We start from the raw sequence: 15,062 nt of genomic DNA, 5'->3' as shown, positions 1-15,062 counted from the left end.
CCCAAGTTTAGCTTACTGCAATAGCTCACTGTGACCAAAGGGAAATAATATTCTTCGTACATTTTCTTCATTGGAACCATCATAACAAGATAGCTGTGACGCTTGGCGTAAACTTCTAATTATGAGAAAATAGCTTTTTATAAAAACTTACATGCTTATGATTGTCATGATATTTCAAATTAGCCTTTAAGAAAGTCTCATGACTTTTAATTGTTGTTGCAGATAAAAACGTCTGCGCAGTTAGATTCTGCATTGTCCTTTCTGGCTAATAGTGGTCCAGAAAGCTTCAACGTGAAAGAATTTGAAGAAGCTTGTGGTGTGGGTATGTCCCTGATCTTTTTGTTCCGTGGTTATACTTTTTTCAGTTTGCTATATAAGAGTTGGTTTCTTGGACACCCTAGATTATGTGTTATTATGACAAAATATTGCATCCTCTGTAAGGTCAATCTAGTTGTTGTAGTACTTTGCAATATGAAAAATGCATCCAGTCACACTATTCAATGCTTTTTATTTTTGGGTCAACATTTTCTTTCTATAGGATGATTGATAACAATTGGAGGAATATTTGGTTGTTGATATGGTAGTTGTAGAAAAAACATTTAAAACCAAAGGAGTGCTTCTATCATACAAGCACAACCTTTATCCGAAAGCCCAACTTCTAAGGGCCGTGTTGCATTATGTGATCATGTGACACTTGGTTGGGATCTGTTTACGTTAATTGTGGTGACTATTGGGCAAAGGAATCTTGATCCAATGTCTAAACTTTGAGTCTCAACTGGAATAAAAAGGTTAATTTGATTATTTCTAAACTGACAAGGTGCTTTCATCATTACTTGGTTTGATGTTGTTTATCCAATCATATTTATGTAGGCTAAAAATCTTTCATGGTGCAGAAAAGATATTCAATATGAATCATTTTATGCTTCCTATCTGTATCTGTGTGTGCAGATACATATATCGTGTTTGAAAACTTGGTTTGGGAACTCAGTACAGCTTGATTTGGAGGTCTGGGATTCACCTTAGTTAACTAAGCTTTGGCATTGGACTAAAATTTAGGTAAGGGTCAGACTTGGTGTCTTACCTCTTACATTAATATGGCACTTTGCAGATCCATCAGTTTTGCCTTGCCTTTTATAAGGTTTTTGGCTAAGAGCAGACTGTAATGCTCTGTTTGACAATCTCGGCAACTTTTTTTGGCTAAGAGCAGACTGTAATGCTCTGTTTGACAATCTTGGCAACTTTTTGTTTCTCTTGTGTGGGGGCCATGATAATTCATAATTTTCTTTCCTTGACTTCCTAGTTCTAACCATAGTTGTTGGGTTTGGGTGCGTTCCCGGTGGCAGGAACTGCTTTGGGTCTACTGAACTGTGGATGGCTGGAAGATCCTTGTGGTTAAGATCGTTGTCTGTACGGTCCTATATCAAGGGACCTTGATCCTTGTCATAGGGAATATCAATTCATTGATGCAGGAATTGCAGCAGTGAGTTATAAGGGATTGCAAATTATGTTTAGATTCACATTACCACCACTATTTAGCCGCCGGGGGGGGGGGGGGGGGGGGGGGGGTGGTGGTTCACATTATCATTGGGTACAAACAAGAATTGGTGCATATGAATCAGTGCCGAGTAGAGAAAGCATCATATGCACTGCATCTTACACTTGAGAATCACGGTTCAAACCCACTAAAAATGAGGATCACAATATAGGGATGTGCGTTCCATCCAAGGTCCCTTGCTGGAACCGTGGGATTGAGGTTCCGGACCGGGTCCATGACCTTTCCTACAAGGTTCTAGCCAGGGACATCTAATAATTTTTAGTTTTATAAATTCTAGAAGTTAGTGCCAATCAATAAGAGAATATTTGCCATACTTACCTTGGTATGTAGGAGAGTTTATATGAGACGGGTCCATTAATCTATGAATGGTCTCTACAAGAATGTTTGCCATTGGTTTTTTCAACAATTCAAGAGCTTTGAGGTCTGGAGGCTCTTAATTTCACTGTAATTCAGAGGATTTGAACTTCCTTATTGAGAGCAAGGTGTCAATTGAAGGACAACATGCTCATTGAAAGTTTTTCCTCAAAAAAAATAAAATGCTAATTGAAAGTCTTTTTACTTGGCCCTGATGGCTGTAGGGCTGTCGACTGGGTTGGGTTGACTTGGAAGTCTGCTGAGTCAACCTGAACCAGGTCCTGGTTTGGTTCCCTAATTCCGGTTGTGGGCGTGGGACCATGGAACCTGCTGCTTACTCGGCTGGGTCCGGGTTCTGGGTGATCTGGACTGGGTCCTAATACCCATTCTTTTGTTAATTTTAAGTAAGTTAATTTATTTTAAAATAAAAAAATTGATCAACCCATGTAACTATGTTAGAAACTTGGTATTCCAACTCTTGTTAACCCCTATTTATATTCCATTAGTTTCTTTTTCTCTAGATCTCATCTGTTCATCATTCTTTTCCTAGATATGGAATTCTTTTTCTCGCTGCACTCTCATATTCGGACCTCCTGAAAGGGGGAAGAAAGAAGGCAAAAATCTTTTCAATCCTTAAGAAAGAAGCTATAAATTCAGATCCTCCTCCTCTCTTTCTACTTTTCTAACTCCCCAGAAGAGAAAAAAAAGTGCTGAAAATCTCTATGATTTTCAAGTAAGAAGCCATAAACTTGCTTGTCTCTCTCTCTACCCATCCAACTCTCAATAGAAACATGGGGCGCATATCTGCAATAATCAAGCAATAAGCCTTAGATTTAGATCAAGGGAAGCTCCTTATTGGGGGGTTTTATGGGAAACTGCAGAGGATATCATGAAGGGTTATTTCATCATATATGGGGAAGTTTGTCATATGTAAGAATGAAGGATGGCTCTAGGGTTTTGGGTTCATAGTGTTGTTGGATCCTTTGATTCTTCTCATGGTTCTTCAAGATATGCACACAGTCAATGGAAGAACAGTGATATTTTCTGTTTGAAACCCTATTGGGTTGTGCAGTGTATTGGTTTTTTTGAAGGATGTTATTTTCTACGTTGAATAGTTGAATATGGTTCCTTCTTTTTTCTCTTTGATTTAGATTCCTTATTTAGTTGTGCAACAATGATGGTACATAAACCGCTTAATCTGTTCTTTAGTTTCATAGTTGCTTATGCTGGAGCAGACCATGCCATCTCGGGTTGGGTCTGGGTGCACTGACCCTGTCTTGGGTTGGGTCCTACTCTACTGTAGCTAGACCTGTCTGGGTTTGCGTCCCCATATTGAGTGGGTCTCATCCCGGTTGGGACCATTGACCTAGATCCAACCCATTACGCCCCCAATGGCTACTATTTTCATGTCACAGTTCGTTGTTGATGCTCTAGTTTTGTGATGTGCCTCCAGTATTTGGTTAGTGAGGGAGCATTCCTATGGTGGCACACATCCTGAAAGTCCATGCTACTACTGTGAACTCTTGGGTTCTATGCTTATGCTTCTTAGTTCACCTCTGCAACCTAATTGCTGAATACATATGATTAAGTTTGGTTGGAAATGAAACATGGGCTTCACTTTATCCCCCGCACGTCAGAGACCCATTGGCATATTAAGTGGAAAACCAGAGTGCGTTTCATTCCCACTGTTAACAATCAGAAAAAAGGTTGGAAAACCAGAGAAACTCATGTTGGTTATGGTTGTTTTGATTACTTTATGAGGTTCTACTAATGATAGAAATAAAAGAGAAGTAATTTGCTTCAATTTTAGGGTGAATAGATATACCAGAAGTACGAACATTGAACGGTTTGTGAATAATTTAAAATTCTTCATGATGCTCTCATGGATATCATCAGAAGCTAGCCTTGATGGTACGTATGGTAAGGTTTATTGGTTTATGGCTTTTTTTGTTATAAAGTTATTCCTTGCATCTCTTACTCAAAAGAAACAATTATTTCATGCATCTCACAGGAATTGTTTCATGACTATGTGAAAATGCCACTCTTGATGTATCTTTAATTGTTTATGTTTCACTGGCTTGCAGGGGTTGACATTTCCACTGAAGAAATTGAAAATATTGTGAACATGGTTTTGGAGGAGAATATGGGGACCATACTGGAACAACGTTATCGTGTTAATGGTGGGGATTTCTGTTTAACAGCTTTAGAAATGGCTGATGTTCTTTTCTTGAATGTATTCTCTTGTTGCTTTGCCATGAGATACATTCATCTCTTTTCGCTTTTTTCCCCCCTCAATTTCTTATGGAGCTGTGTCTATGCTTAGTTTGTCTAGCATTTATTCCTCGGAGTAAATTATGTGTTTCAAGTGGGTTCCATGTAGTTACCAAGCAGTGACTCATTATAGAACCATAGTTGGAAGACTTCTACAAAGTTATCATCAAGAAACTTGATTGACACTTCTTTGAGCTGTACTTCAAACTTATCATCAGGAAATCCCAAAAGCTGAATAAATTGTTTCTTTGCTGCATATGACTTGGATGGATAAAACGAACATGGAAACAGAGATCCTTTCTCAAGAGTTTTTGTAAAAATGGATAGAAAGACAAGTTTTGTTGAAGAAGGGATAGAAAGACAAGTTGATGCATATTAAAATGTAAAAAAAAAAAAGTGCTATCTTTGGTTAATAGAATTAAAACTACCCTTCATGACCAATTCATTATATATAATCTCTTCCTTGCCATCCCACAACAAATTTGAGGTGTTGGAATGGAATGAACTCACACTTTTTTTTTCTTTTTGTTTTTTCTGCTGTCATCACTACTGTATACCCCAATGAATCTGATACCTCTGTGTGCCCTTATTGTTGGATTCTCACTTTGTCTTCATCATGAGACTCCATCATAATATTCATGATATTTGTAGTCAAATTTGCCTCTATTGTTTGCACTCTTACAGGACAATAGGGCAAACCATCTCATTAAACCAGTGAATTTGGTTATCCTTCTTTGCAAAAGAAATACTTGTAATGTAGTATGGTCAAAAGAAAAAGAGATTCTACATCCCTCCATTATGTGCTCCCTGTTACTATTCCATTTTCATATTATTGTTCCAACTAACTCCATCATTGCATTTCCCTCCTTGGACTTCCTGCTTTTATTTTTTACCTATGTTTTATTGGTTACCAATTCCACTTGTTCCCCTTTCAATGGGAGGTTGTTATGCATCATCAATCTTCTGTCGTTGAAAACACTAAATAAGAGAATTTGACAAACTGACAATCCATATCTTAAACCACAGCCATGGGCTTCCCTCCTCTTGTTTTATAGTCTGTTTTTTATTGGTGATCTCTTCCGGTTCCCTTTCAGGGAGGGTTCTTACGCATTACTCATTCATCTATCATGGAAAGCACCACTCCCTACTGAATTGCTTGTATTAGGCATGCTGCTCCATGAGATCTATAGTTGAGTTATTTAGAGAATTGGTCATAACACTCATTTAGAGTTATTTTTCATCCTAGGATAGAATTCCACCCCTACAAAGTCATCTTTACCCGTCTCATATCGATCCCATCAGCTTCTCATCTATTCTCATCCTGTATTTGTTGAGAGTCAAAATTGCAAGGCTTCTTTTGGGTTTAGGGCACCCACACTTAAGCTGGTGACCACTATTTCGGGTTGACTTTCCACCATTGAGTTATGATATTTGGTGGTCCCGTGAGACCAAATTGTACATTTGGTCCCATGTCCAAAAGACCATATTAGAGGATTTGTTTGACCCAAAAACTCTCGAATAGTCTTTCAGGCCAATCATTACGAATAATTGATTTGGAGAAAAAATTGTTCCAAATGAAATCCATCTCCAAGATTGACTATTCTGTCTGATGGACGATCTACTCTAGGCTTCAAAAGCTCAAAATCAATTTCTTCAATTTGAAATTGAGAATCTGTCTTATGTTGAGTGTTTGTTATCTATTAAGTTCATTTTATAGTCAAAATGAAATTTAAAATGCAACTCATGACAATAAAATGAATCTCTCTAACTCAATTTTTTTTTTTTTTTTGTATTAACTTAAGAGTTTTGTATTTTAAAAGAAGCTATATAGAACAAATTTAGTGGAATAGGTTGTTAGGAGAGAGAGAGAGAGAGAGAGAGAGAGAGAGAGAGAGAGAGAGAGAGAGAGAGAGGGCTTGTGGAGAAAAATATTTTGGAGTTTTAAATTATGGAGTGGGCCCTCTACCACTCTATGTTATTAAAAAATATTAATTTTTTTTGGATATTTCAAATAAGCAATTAAAAAAAAGTGTTTGAAAAATAAAACAACACATAAACAATAAAGAAAAGTGTTTGAAAAATTATAAACATATTAAAAATAAAGCAAACAGGTTCAAGGACATTATAGCTGGTTCACTGACGTCATAACCGTTTCACTGACGTCAGCATCGACCGGTTTTGGGGGAGACACGACTGGTTGATGATATATGACAAGAAATGGATCGCCCCAGCCGATTCTTGATCCAAATCAAGTGATTCCAATCCGGATCGCCGAATTTTCAAACCTTGGTAGCATGTATAAGCTGTTAATGTGGTCGTTCCTTAAACAGTTGGCAATGCTCATCCCTATAGTCCATTAGCATATATATTGACTGATTCTTATTGGTCTTGTTTGTCCTATTCTTTGAAGTAATATATCTTATTATTATTCTTTCAGTTGGTAATCTTTGTGGTCAAGTTCGAAAGAGGCAGCCATGGGCTGATGCAAAAATTCTGAAGGTGGTGATTATGTTGATCTTAATTGTTATGAGTTTCAATTAAGATTTGTATCATAGAAACATTCTACCTGCTGGTTTTCAGTGGATTTTCTGAAAAGGAGCTGGTTTTCAGTGATTTGTCGCAATGCATCTGATTTATTTGTCTGAACCAGCAATATATTGATGATAAGCTTAAGGCTTTACTTGGTGAGAGGACGGCAGCTGATGATGAAAAACCTATGAAAAAGAAGAAGGAGAAGCCTGTGAAGGTATGGATTGATCTTCTCTATAGGTCTGGAAATTGAATATCACGTCGGCGCCATTCTTCCCCCCCAAAAAAAAAAAGAATTAAAAAAAAATTGTTTAAGGGGCTATACAATTTTGGAAGCAAAGAGCAGCTAATATAGGTTATGGCTCTTTTTAGGGTGAAGCGAGTGCCTTGGATTCTTCTCCAGCGCAACCTGTTGAAGAAGAAGTTAATCCTTTTCTTATATTTCCTCAACCAGCGGAAAATACTAAGGTATCTCTTTTCCTTCAAAAGTGAGAGATAAGTGGCACTATTACAATGTGTATTACAAATTTTTCAGTTTCCCTTATTCACTTTTTCCTTAATAAAAGAGAGATAATGGACCGTACTACTGTGAGAGGCTTTACTTTCCTTCATGTAGAAATTTTCCACTCATGTTCCTATGTTCATGTGCTTTCTCCTTTTTATCCATCTATTACGTGTACTTTTCTGGTATCTATCAGCTGGTAGTATTCAATCTTCAATCTTAGGGCCTTTTATACAACTATGATCTGTGCACTGTTTTTTGCATATTTAGTCTCTACCAATCCATAATTTACTGGTTACACTGCTTTAAGGAAACTTCCACTGTATTTCTAGGGAACTTCTTTCATCGTCTGTTATGTAAATTGTAGCAGGAAGTATTTTAAATGGTCTTTTAGTTGTTGCTGCAGAGGTCTATGTTTTACCCTTCAATGCCTATGTGCTTCATTTATAGCATTTTTCTGTCAAGGTTCTAAAGTTTCTGAATCACACAGTATCCTATGAAAAATTCGACCGCCTGGCCGCCAAGGTGGTCCAGGCAGCCTTCCAAAGTGAAGGGGCCGTATGCGGGCATATACCTGGGCTCCTGTCTAAGTGGGGTGCGTTGGCTTAAAAAGCAGGGGTTAAAAAAAAAAATGAAAAAGAAAAAGAAAAAACAATGATAGAGAGATAAAAAGGCATAGCATCTATTGCACTCTTTCCATTGCATTTATGGCAATCTCTGTTCATTGCACTCTCTCTCCATTACATTTATGGCACACTATCTCGCTTCATTATTTACAACTCGTGTGCCCCCCCCCCTTGCTGTCACTCTCCCCCACACACACCCTTCTCTCTCCCAGTCTCTCCATCACATGTATTGCACTCTCATTCTAGGCTGTCTAGGCATCTGGGTGCCCACCTTCGGCTGCCTTTTGAACATTGTATTTAATTTGAGTCGTGAGTAGGTTGGCTTGAGGTGGCCTTTAAGCTGAGCATATGTGTTGCATGCACTTCGAGGGAGGAGAGGTGTGATTGTAAAACTGAGATAGGTTAAATAGATTGCAAAGTTCATTACGATCCATATGATTACAGAAATTGTAAAACTGAGATAGGGTTAAATAGATTGGAAACTTCACTACGATCCATATGATTTCAGAAAAACTCTTTTCTTTGTGTCATAACCATCCAATGAATAGGCAGACAATGATGTGAGGGACTCATGAGAGCATGAAATGATTTAGTGGGGGGTTCCACTTTCTGTCTATCACCATCCATCAGTTTTTCGGAAGATGGCACTCGTGACGACATTTTTTCTATGATCATATAGATCATGTTCTTTCCCTAAATAGATCTTGGTCTCATGTTAGTGAAACACGTACTTAGCTGTGTACCAATTAAACATAAGATATTTTACCATTTACTTGTATAAATACATCTATAGAAGAAATACAGATGATGTTAATATATCAGAAAGTAACATCAGGCTATACCTTAGCAGGCTTGAGCAGATTTCTTTCTTTAGAAAGTTCTGTCTACATCAGCCTGTATATCTTGATGACTTGTCTGGGTTGACCATGCTCAGCAAAATGTGGATGTATTTGTAAGTATTTGCTGAAATCTGCTCTGGAACGGGCCCGATTTTTGACTGGGTGAGCTTTGACAGAGCCCACGCATTTACTGACCAAGCTTGGTGGGCTAAACCGAGTAATGGGTGCTCTTATTGAATTATTTTCCTCAACATATTCTTTTTGATGTTCATGTATGATTGAAGATCAAATGATTATCCCGCTTATATTTGACTTTCAAGCTGTCCTGCTAGAAAAATTTTCATGCTCCTGAGTGGAGCCACTATAGTTCTGACACATCCCTCATTTCAAAGAATATCCTGTCATTGTCTCTTTCCCTTTTGTTGTTCACTGGTTTTGTGATATTGAATTTTCATAGCTTGTTCTACTCCTTGATTTAAAAAATACTGGCACTCAGATTGGTTTGTTACTGAGAGAAATCAATGTCTCTGCACCTAATCTTCCTCGTGTGTTTACCAGGTGCATACTGAGATCTTCTTTAGTAATGGTACCATATGGAGGCCGCACAATACAAAGGAAAAGCTTGAGAAGCACTTGAAGGTAACAGGTGGTAGAGTATATACACGTTTTCCTCCAGAGCCGAATGGGTATCTTCACATTGGTCATGCCAAGGTAATTCCAGACCCTTTATAGAAGATAGTGGCAAGTGTGTAATTATTACTTTCTCTTGGGTAAGGCTAAGACAAATGCTCTACAGGCTTTATATATTGACTTTGGTTTGGCAAAGGAGAGGGATGGATGCTGTTATCTACGGTAAGCTTGAACGTGTATTTTACCTTTTGCGTATTTTTGGTTTGATAAATAGGGATGTATTACTATTCATGCAAGTGTTTTTCTGTGATCTTATGTATCTTTGTTCAAGGGGACTGGTGGGACTATTCTCTTCATAATATTCTCTTGTCAAGTAAAAGTTTTTTTGGGGAAATTAAAACCCCCAAAAATCAACTTTCTATACACTATACCCCCCAATACTTTTTCTCTCACACCCTAGACCCCAGTACTGTTTTTTTTGTATTGATCCCCAAGTCAAAAAGTCAATGAATTTGAGATCAAAATACCCTTTCCTCTCTCTTCCCCTTTTCAAATGTTTAGTCACGTGCCCTCTCTCTTTCTCTCCACCCCCTCTCTCTTTCTCTCTCTACCCGCTTCTCTCTTTCTCCCTCTCTCTCTCCACCCGCCATCTCTCTACTCCCTCTCTCATTCTCTCTCTACCCGCCCTCTCTAATTCTCTATCTTTTTCTCCCTCTCTCTCCACCAGCCATCTCTCTCTACTCTCCCTTTCTCATTCTCTCTTTCTCTACCTCTCTCATTCTCTCTCTGCCTTTCTCTCTCTCTCACTGTACCAGACCACTCAGAAAAATAATAATATGTAGGCCTGTAATGCAGTTAGGCACAGTGAGTGCCGGAATTAAAGTTTGTGCCTGATCGCAAAACATTTTCGATCTGTCACAGTGAGTGTCAGACCACATTACAATTGATTGGAATTTATTGGAATTATACCAGTTCGGCACACTGGGTGCTGGACCGCATTACAATTGATTGGATGGAATTTGTTGGAATTGTACCGGTTCAACACATTAGGAGTCGGACCGAAATTTTTTTTTGTGGTCCGGCACAAAAATTTTCTGCACTGCCAAAAAAATTTCTGGGTGCTGGAGAATTCTATAGTCCAGGTCGAGAGAGAAAGAGAGAGGGCAGGTAGAAGAGAGAGATTTAGAGAAAGATAGAGAGAATGAGAGAGAGAAACCGAGAATGAGAGAGAGGGCGAGTAGAGAGAGATTGCAGGTGGAGAGGGAGAAAAAGATAGAGAAAATGAGAGAGAGAGGGCAGTTGTAGAGAATGAGAGAGAGTAGAGAGAGATGGCGGGTGGAGAGAGGGCGGGTAGAGAGAGAAAGAGAGGGGGGGTGGAGAGAGAAAGTGAGAGAGTACGTGACTAAACATTTGAAAAGGGTATTTTGGTTCCAAATTCATTGACTTTTTGATTGGGGGGATCAGTACAAGAAAAATAGTATTGGGGTCTAGGGTGTAAGAGAAAAAGTATCGGCGGGTAGGATGTCTAGAAAGTTGATTTTTTTTGGGGGAGGGGGGGGGGTATCTATAATTTTCCCAATTTTTTTCATTAAGATCAATGACTATCCTCTTAATGCCATCAGAAATCTTGCAATCCCAACCCTATCCTAGTCAATCAAATGAGCTGCGCCGTGCACAACTATGTGGAATGTGAAATACAGCAAAACAAAAACGAACAAGTACATCTAAAATCTTAATGACAAGAAGTGTCCTTACTATGCGATTTAACCACAATGAGGGACCCTCATCAATATTTACTGGCTACAAAGAATATTTTTCACAGACATAGTCCCAAGCCAACAAAGCTAGAGGCTCAAACGAGAGTTCAATATTCCTTGAAAGGGCCAAATTAATTTGCCAATTCCTCTTTCTTAATACAAATTGTGCCTTTGAATCGACGTGCTTAGATTCTCCATACAGTTGGTATCAACAGTGGGCTCAAGGATACTCACTATTGTGGGTAGCCTTGTAATCTTGGCCTAATCATGACTTGATTACATCATTGTTATCTTTGTCTCCGAAAATTTTCATCTTTGTGTTAGATTTTGTGGCCTTCGATGGAATTTCTTATTCGTACTTTGTACCCATTTTCACACACATTGATACTTTCAACTTAATTGACCAAGTATCCTTTTCTGCACATGTTGTTTCTCTCTCATAATCTTATGTGTGCTTTTTTTTTTGCTGTTGTTTACCTGGTATTTAAAAAAAACCCATTTGGGAGCAGGTCTTGCCTCAGTCAATATGGCTTGGCTGTCTCCTAACGTCCCGTTCAAAAAGAAAAACAGAAAACTCCCCTGATTCTGATGGATGCTCATTGAATCTACATAGAGACTGGGCGAGTTTAACGCTTTTGAGTACTTGGAGTCCTTGGGAAAGGGAATGGATGCTTTTTTTTTAAGTTAAAATTTGACCAACTGAAGGGAATGAGGCAGTTTAGTTATAAAACCTGACTGGAACAACCCCAAACCCATTCTTAGTATATAGTAGTATATTATGAATGGGCTCAAGGCATAGGTGGTCAGGATGGAGGTGTACCAAAATGTGACATCTTGAGTTCCATCCCACCAAGTAAAAAAAAGAAAGAAGAGTACATTGAATGAGATAAATCAGAGATGTGAAAGCCTGGGATTGCGATTATGTTACTTTTTGTCTCATAGCATGACATACGTGTTAAAAATGCCATGATATACAAGCATTTTGAGTTAAGGTTGTGTTCTGCAGTAACTGTGAAAGTGATCCATTGACTATGTGATTTTTTCTTTGTTGCACTTTTTGTTTTGGTCATTGACAAAAAATTTCTTTACTAAAATAGAAATACAGAGAAGCAAAAAAAAAAAAAAGAGGTTAAGAGATGTTAAGACAACATCTCAGGATCAGGATGCGTTCCTCATCTCTTATTCGGTTTTCTGTTATCTTTCTCATCGCTCTTCCGTTATCTTTGACCTTAGTTGCCCCATTACCCCCCCGACACTCATTGATTTTGTCTCACACTTACAACCCTCTCTCCCACTTTCCCTTGAGTGTTTCCCTGCATTTTTTGACGATGAAAGCCTATTTTCTTGCTACATTACTGACTTTTGTCTCACACTTACAACCCTCTCTCCTTTGACTGTTTCCCTACATTTTTTGACTATGAAAGCCTATTTTACTGGCTACATTGCTGACTTATGTTTATATGTAACAGAGCACCTTGTATCTCTTTCCTTATTTTGTCTAAGCTGTTGTTTCATTTTCCTTGGGCCTCTCTTTCTGATGCTAAAAGGTCCTCCTTTTGATTTCCTTTGTATGTTATACTTGAGTACCCCACACGCAGGCCGCCTTTTCCTATCACTCGTGGGGGACTTTTGTGTTGGTGACCTTATTAATGTATATACTGTCGTCAGCTTCAAAAAGGCAATGTCTAAGGATTCCAAGATTGATTTTTCTTTTTGGACATAGACTTTAAAAAGAAAGAAGATTATCAAAAAACGCCTTCATTAACAAGGGTATCAGCCACTTGGTTAGCTCCCCTAAGATGTGCACAAAAATTGCATTGCTAGTGTCACAAATATCACACATCTCACCAAACATCATAGCCAACCTCCACAGAATAGAGAATTCTTCATGGCCCCTTCTTATTAGTTGGTTGTTGAATGATGCATATTATATTTTATGTCCTTCATGGAATTTAAGAGGTTTTCTTTAATAATTGGCCATGTGAAGGATATGGTGCTCACTCAGGCAGGCATTCTTTGGCTGTTTTTCCACTTGCAAAGTGGTAGAGCATGTAGCACTTTCTTTTTCATCAGGCTGCAACCACTAAAATTGATGCTTGTTATTAGGCATGGCCATGTGAATCATGATGTTGATACCTGTGGTTAAGAACCTTTTCCATTGAAAGTATCATGTATTAGTTAGTTATGCTGATGTGCCTTATATCAATGGGCAATGATTATCTATTAGAGCAATGCCCCGACTCCTCACGGATGGCTGTACCTGTACCAAATTACTCTGAGAACTTCCACTTTTTAATTTTCATTAGCAAATCTTGTATATTTTTTTAATGAAAGGGTGATCTTTGAGCAAAGGTTATGCCATGGGTTAGAAATAGGCGATGTTTTCAGTTACGCTCTTGGTTGTTTGTATATTTGATAAGGTCATCGCTCACAACGAGGGGCTTGGCCAAAAAAACAGAGCATGGCCTCTTTGTGTATGGGTCTTTCCAGTTTAATGGAGGAATTGAGGACCACAATGAATGGCATCTCAGAAAGCTTGTTATCTTCTTCAATCGAATTCAAGTTCGCTATGATGCCCATACCCATTTTGATCCCTTGTCTTCTCATCTTCAAAAAAAAAAAAAAAATTATATTTTATACTGAGGACTGAAGATTAAAAAAAGACCATTTGGTTTGTCTAGTTCAAGTCTTATGCACTTCCAAAGAATAAAAGCTTATTTTGTTGTGACATGGCTTAAATTAACAAAAAATACCTGTCTTCTAAGTTTTGCTTGATCTACACAGTTGGGTGTTGATATTGGTAATAGCTTTGATGACTTTCTATTTTTGTATTTGTGATATTGCGATGATTATATTGCTTGGTTGTTGGGCTTTGATTGAGCTTTCTAGGTTTGATGATACAAACCCTGAAGCTGAAAGAAAGGAATATATTGATCACATGCAGGAAATTGTTCCATGGATGGGTTGGACCCCTTTCAAGGTATATCTATTTGTGCTATTAAAGCTATTGCTCCTTGATGTGTGCAATATCTGACTAAGTTCGTACTTGGCAGGTGACGTACACCAGTGATTATTTTCAAGATCTTTATGATCTATCTGTGGAGTTGATTAAGCGGGGTTATGCTTATGTTGATCATCAGGTATGAACCAAAAGGAGAGACTGAAGCATGCCGGGAACAACTGATTGATATTTTTGTATCATGATCGTAAAGAGCCAAACATTTGTCCATGTGTCTCCATGTGTGTGATTGGGTTTCTGGGCGTGTGCATTCTTTTAGGCATTTGCATGTATGTTGGTTGCAATCATGCACTTGTGCATGTGGTTATGGATTTTTGAAACATATGGATCCGCACACATGTTCAAACACATTTTCAGTTGAAGATTTTTGTAATATTTGTGTCTTGTTCATGCTAAAGTTAAGCTAGAATATTTTCATGTAAAGTGTTGATTAGCTGATGGAGATATTGGTTATAGCTGCCCGAGGAGATTAAGGAATATCGAGAAAAAAAATTGGATAGCCCATGGAGAAATCGACCAATTGAAGAATCATTAAAGTTGTTTGATCAAATGAGGCGAGGCATGATTGAAGAGGGGAAAGCCACCCTGCGGATGAAACAAGATATGCAGAGTGATAACTACAACATGTATGATCTGATTGCTTATAGAATAAAGGTAATTTAAGTACTTTATCTCTTTGTTTTTCTCGGTATTATCATCTTCTCTTCTTGTATTTGAATATCTGGTATTTGCTATCCAGTTTACTCCTCATCCACATTCAGGAGACAAGTGGTGTATATATCCAAGTTACGATTACGCTCATTGCATAGTGGATTCCCTTGAAAATGTCACACATTCGGTGAGTTTTCTACCATAGATTATTCAAGTCCCATTTGGTACACCAAATTGGTGATATTATATTCAGTCTTGTATTAAACTGGGATTACTTCGTGTCTTTGGTATTCTCTTAAAAAAAGCTGTAGATTACAGCTCTGGTTCAT

At 38.1% G+C, this 15,062-nt stretch overlaps 1 protein-coding gene across 1 annotated transcript in view; it reads left to right on the top strand.

The window, feature by feature from the left end:
* The window catches only part of OVA9 (glutamine-tRNA ligase, putative / glutaminyl-tRNA synthetase, putative / GlnRS), a 33,733-nt gene that overhangs the window by 2,239 nt on the left and 16,432 nt on the right, over positions 1 to 15,062 (top strand). Inside the window, exons 5-15 of the mRNA XM_006843998.4 lie at positions 223 to 322; positions 3,994 to 4,089; positions 6,618 to 6,679; positions 6,831 to 6,926; positions 7,082 to 7,177; positions 9,235 to 9,387; positions 9,473 to 9,528; positions 13,953 to 14,043; positions 14,117 to 14,203; positions 14,539 to 14,736; positions 14,822 to 14,920. Of these exons, the coding sequence (XP_006844061.2) occupies positions 223 to 322; positions 3,994 to 4,089; positions 6,618 to 6,679; positions 6,831 to 6,926; positions 7,082 to 7,177; positions 9,235 to 9,387; positions 9,473 to 9,528; positions 13,953 to 14,043; positions 14,117 to 14,203; positions 14,539 to 14,736; positions 14,822 to 14,920 (1,134 nt within the window). The remainder of the gene's footprint in view (positions 1 to 222; positions 323 to 3,993; positions 4,090 to 6,617; positions 6,680 to 6,830; positions 6,927 to 7,081; positions 7,178 to 9,234; positions 9,388 to 9,472; positions 9,529 to 13,952; positions 14,044 to 14,116; positions 14,204 to 14,538; positions 14,737 to 14,821; positions 14,921 to 15,062) is intronic.

The sequence above is a fragment of the Amborella trichopoda genome, chromosome 10 (assembly GCF_054954075.1).
Source record: "Amborella trichopoda isolate Santa Cruz 75 chromosome 10, AtrichopodaSantaCruz75HAP2 v2.0, whole genome shotgun sequence".
Taxonomy (NCBI): domain Eukaryota; kingdom Viridiplantae; phylum Streptophyta; class Magnoliopsida; order Amborellales; family Amborellaceae; genus Amborella; species Amborella trichopoda.
Note: the sequence above shows the minus strand (reverse complement) of the source record. Positions and strands in the feature narration are given on the sequence as shown.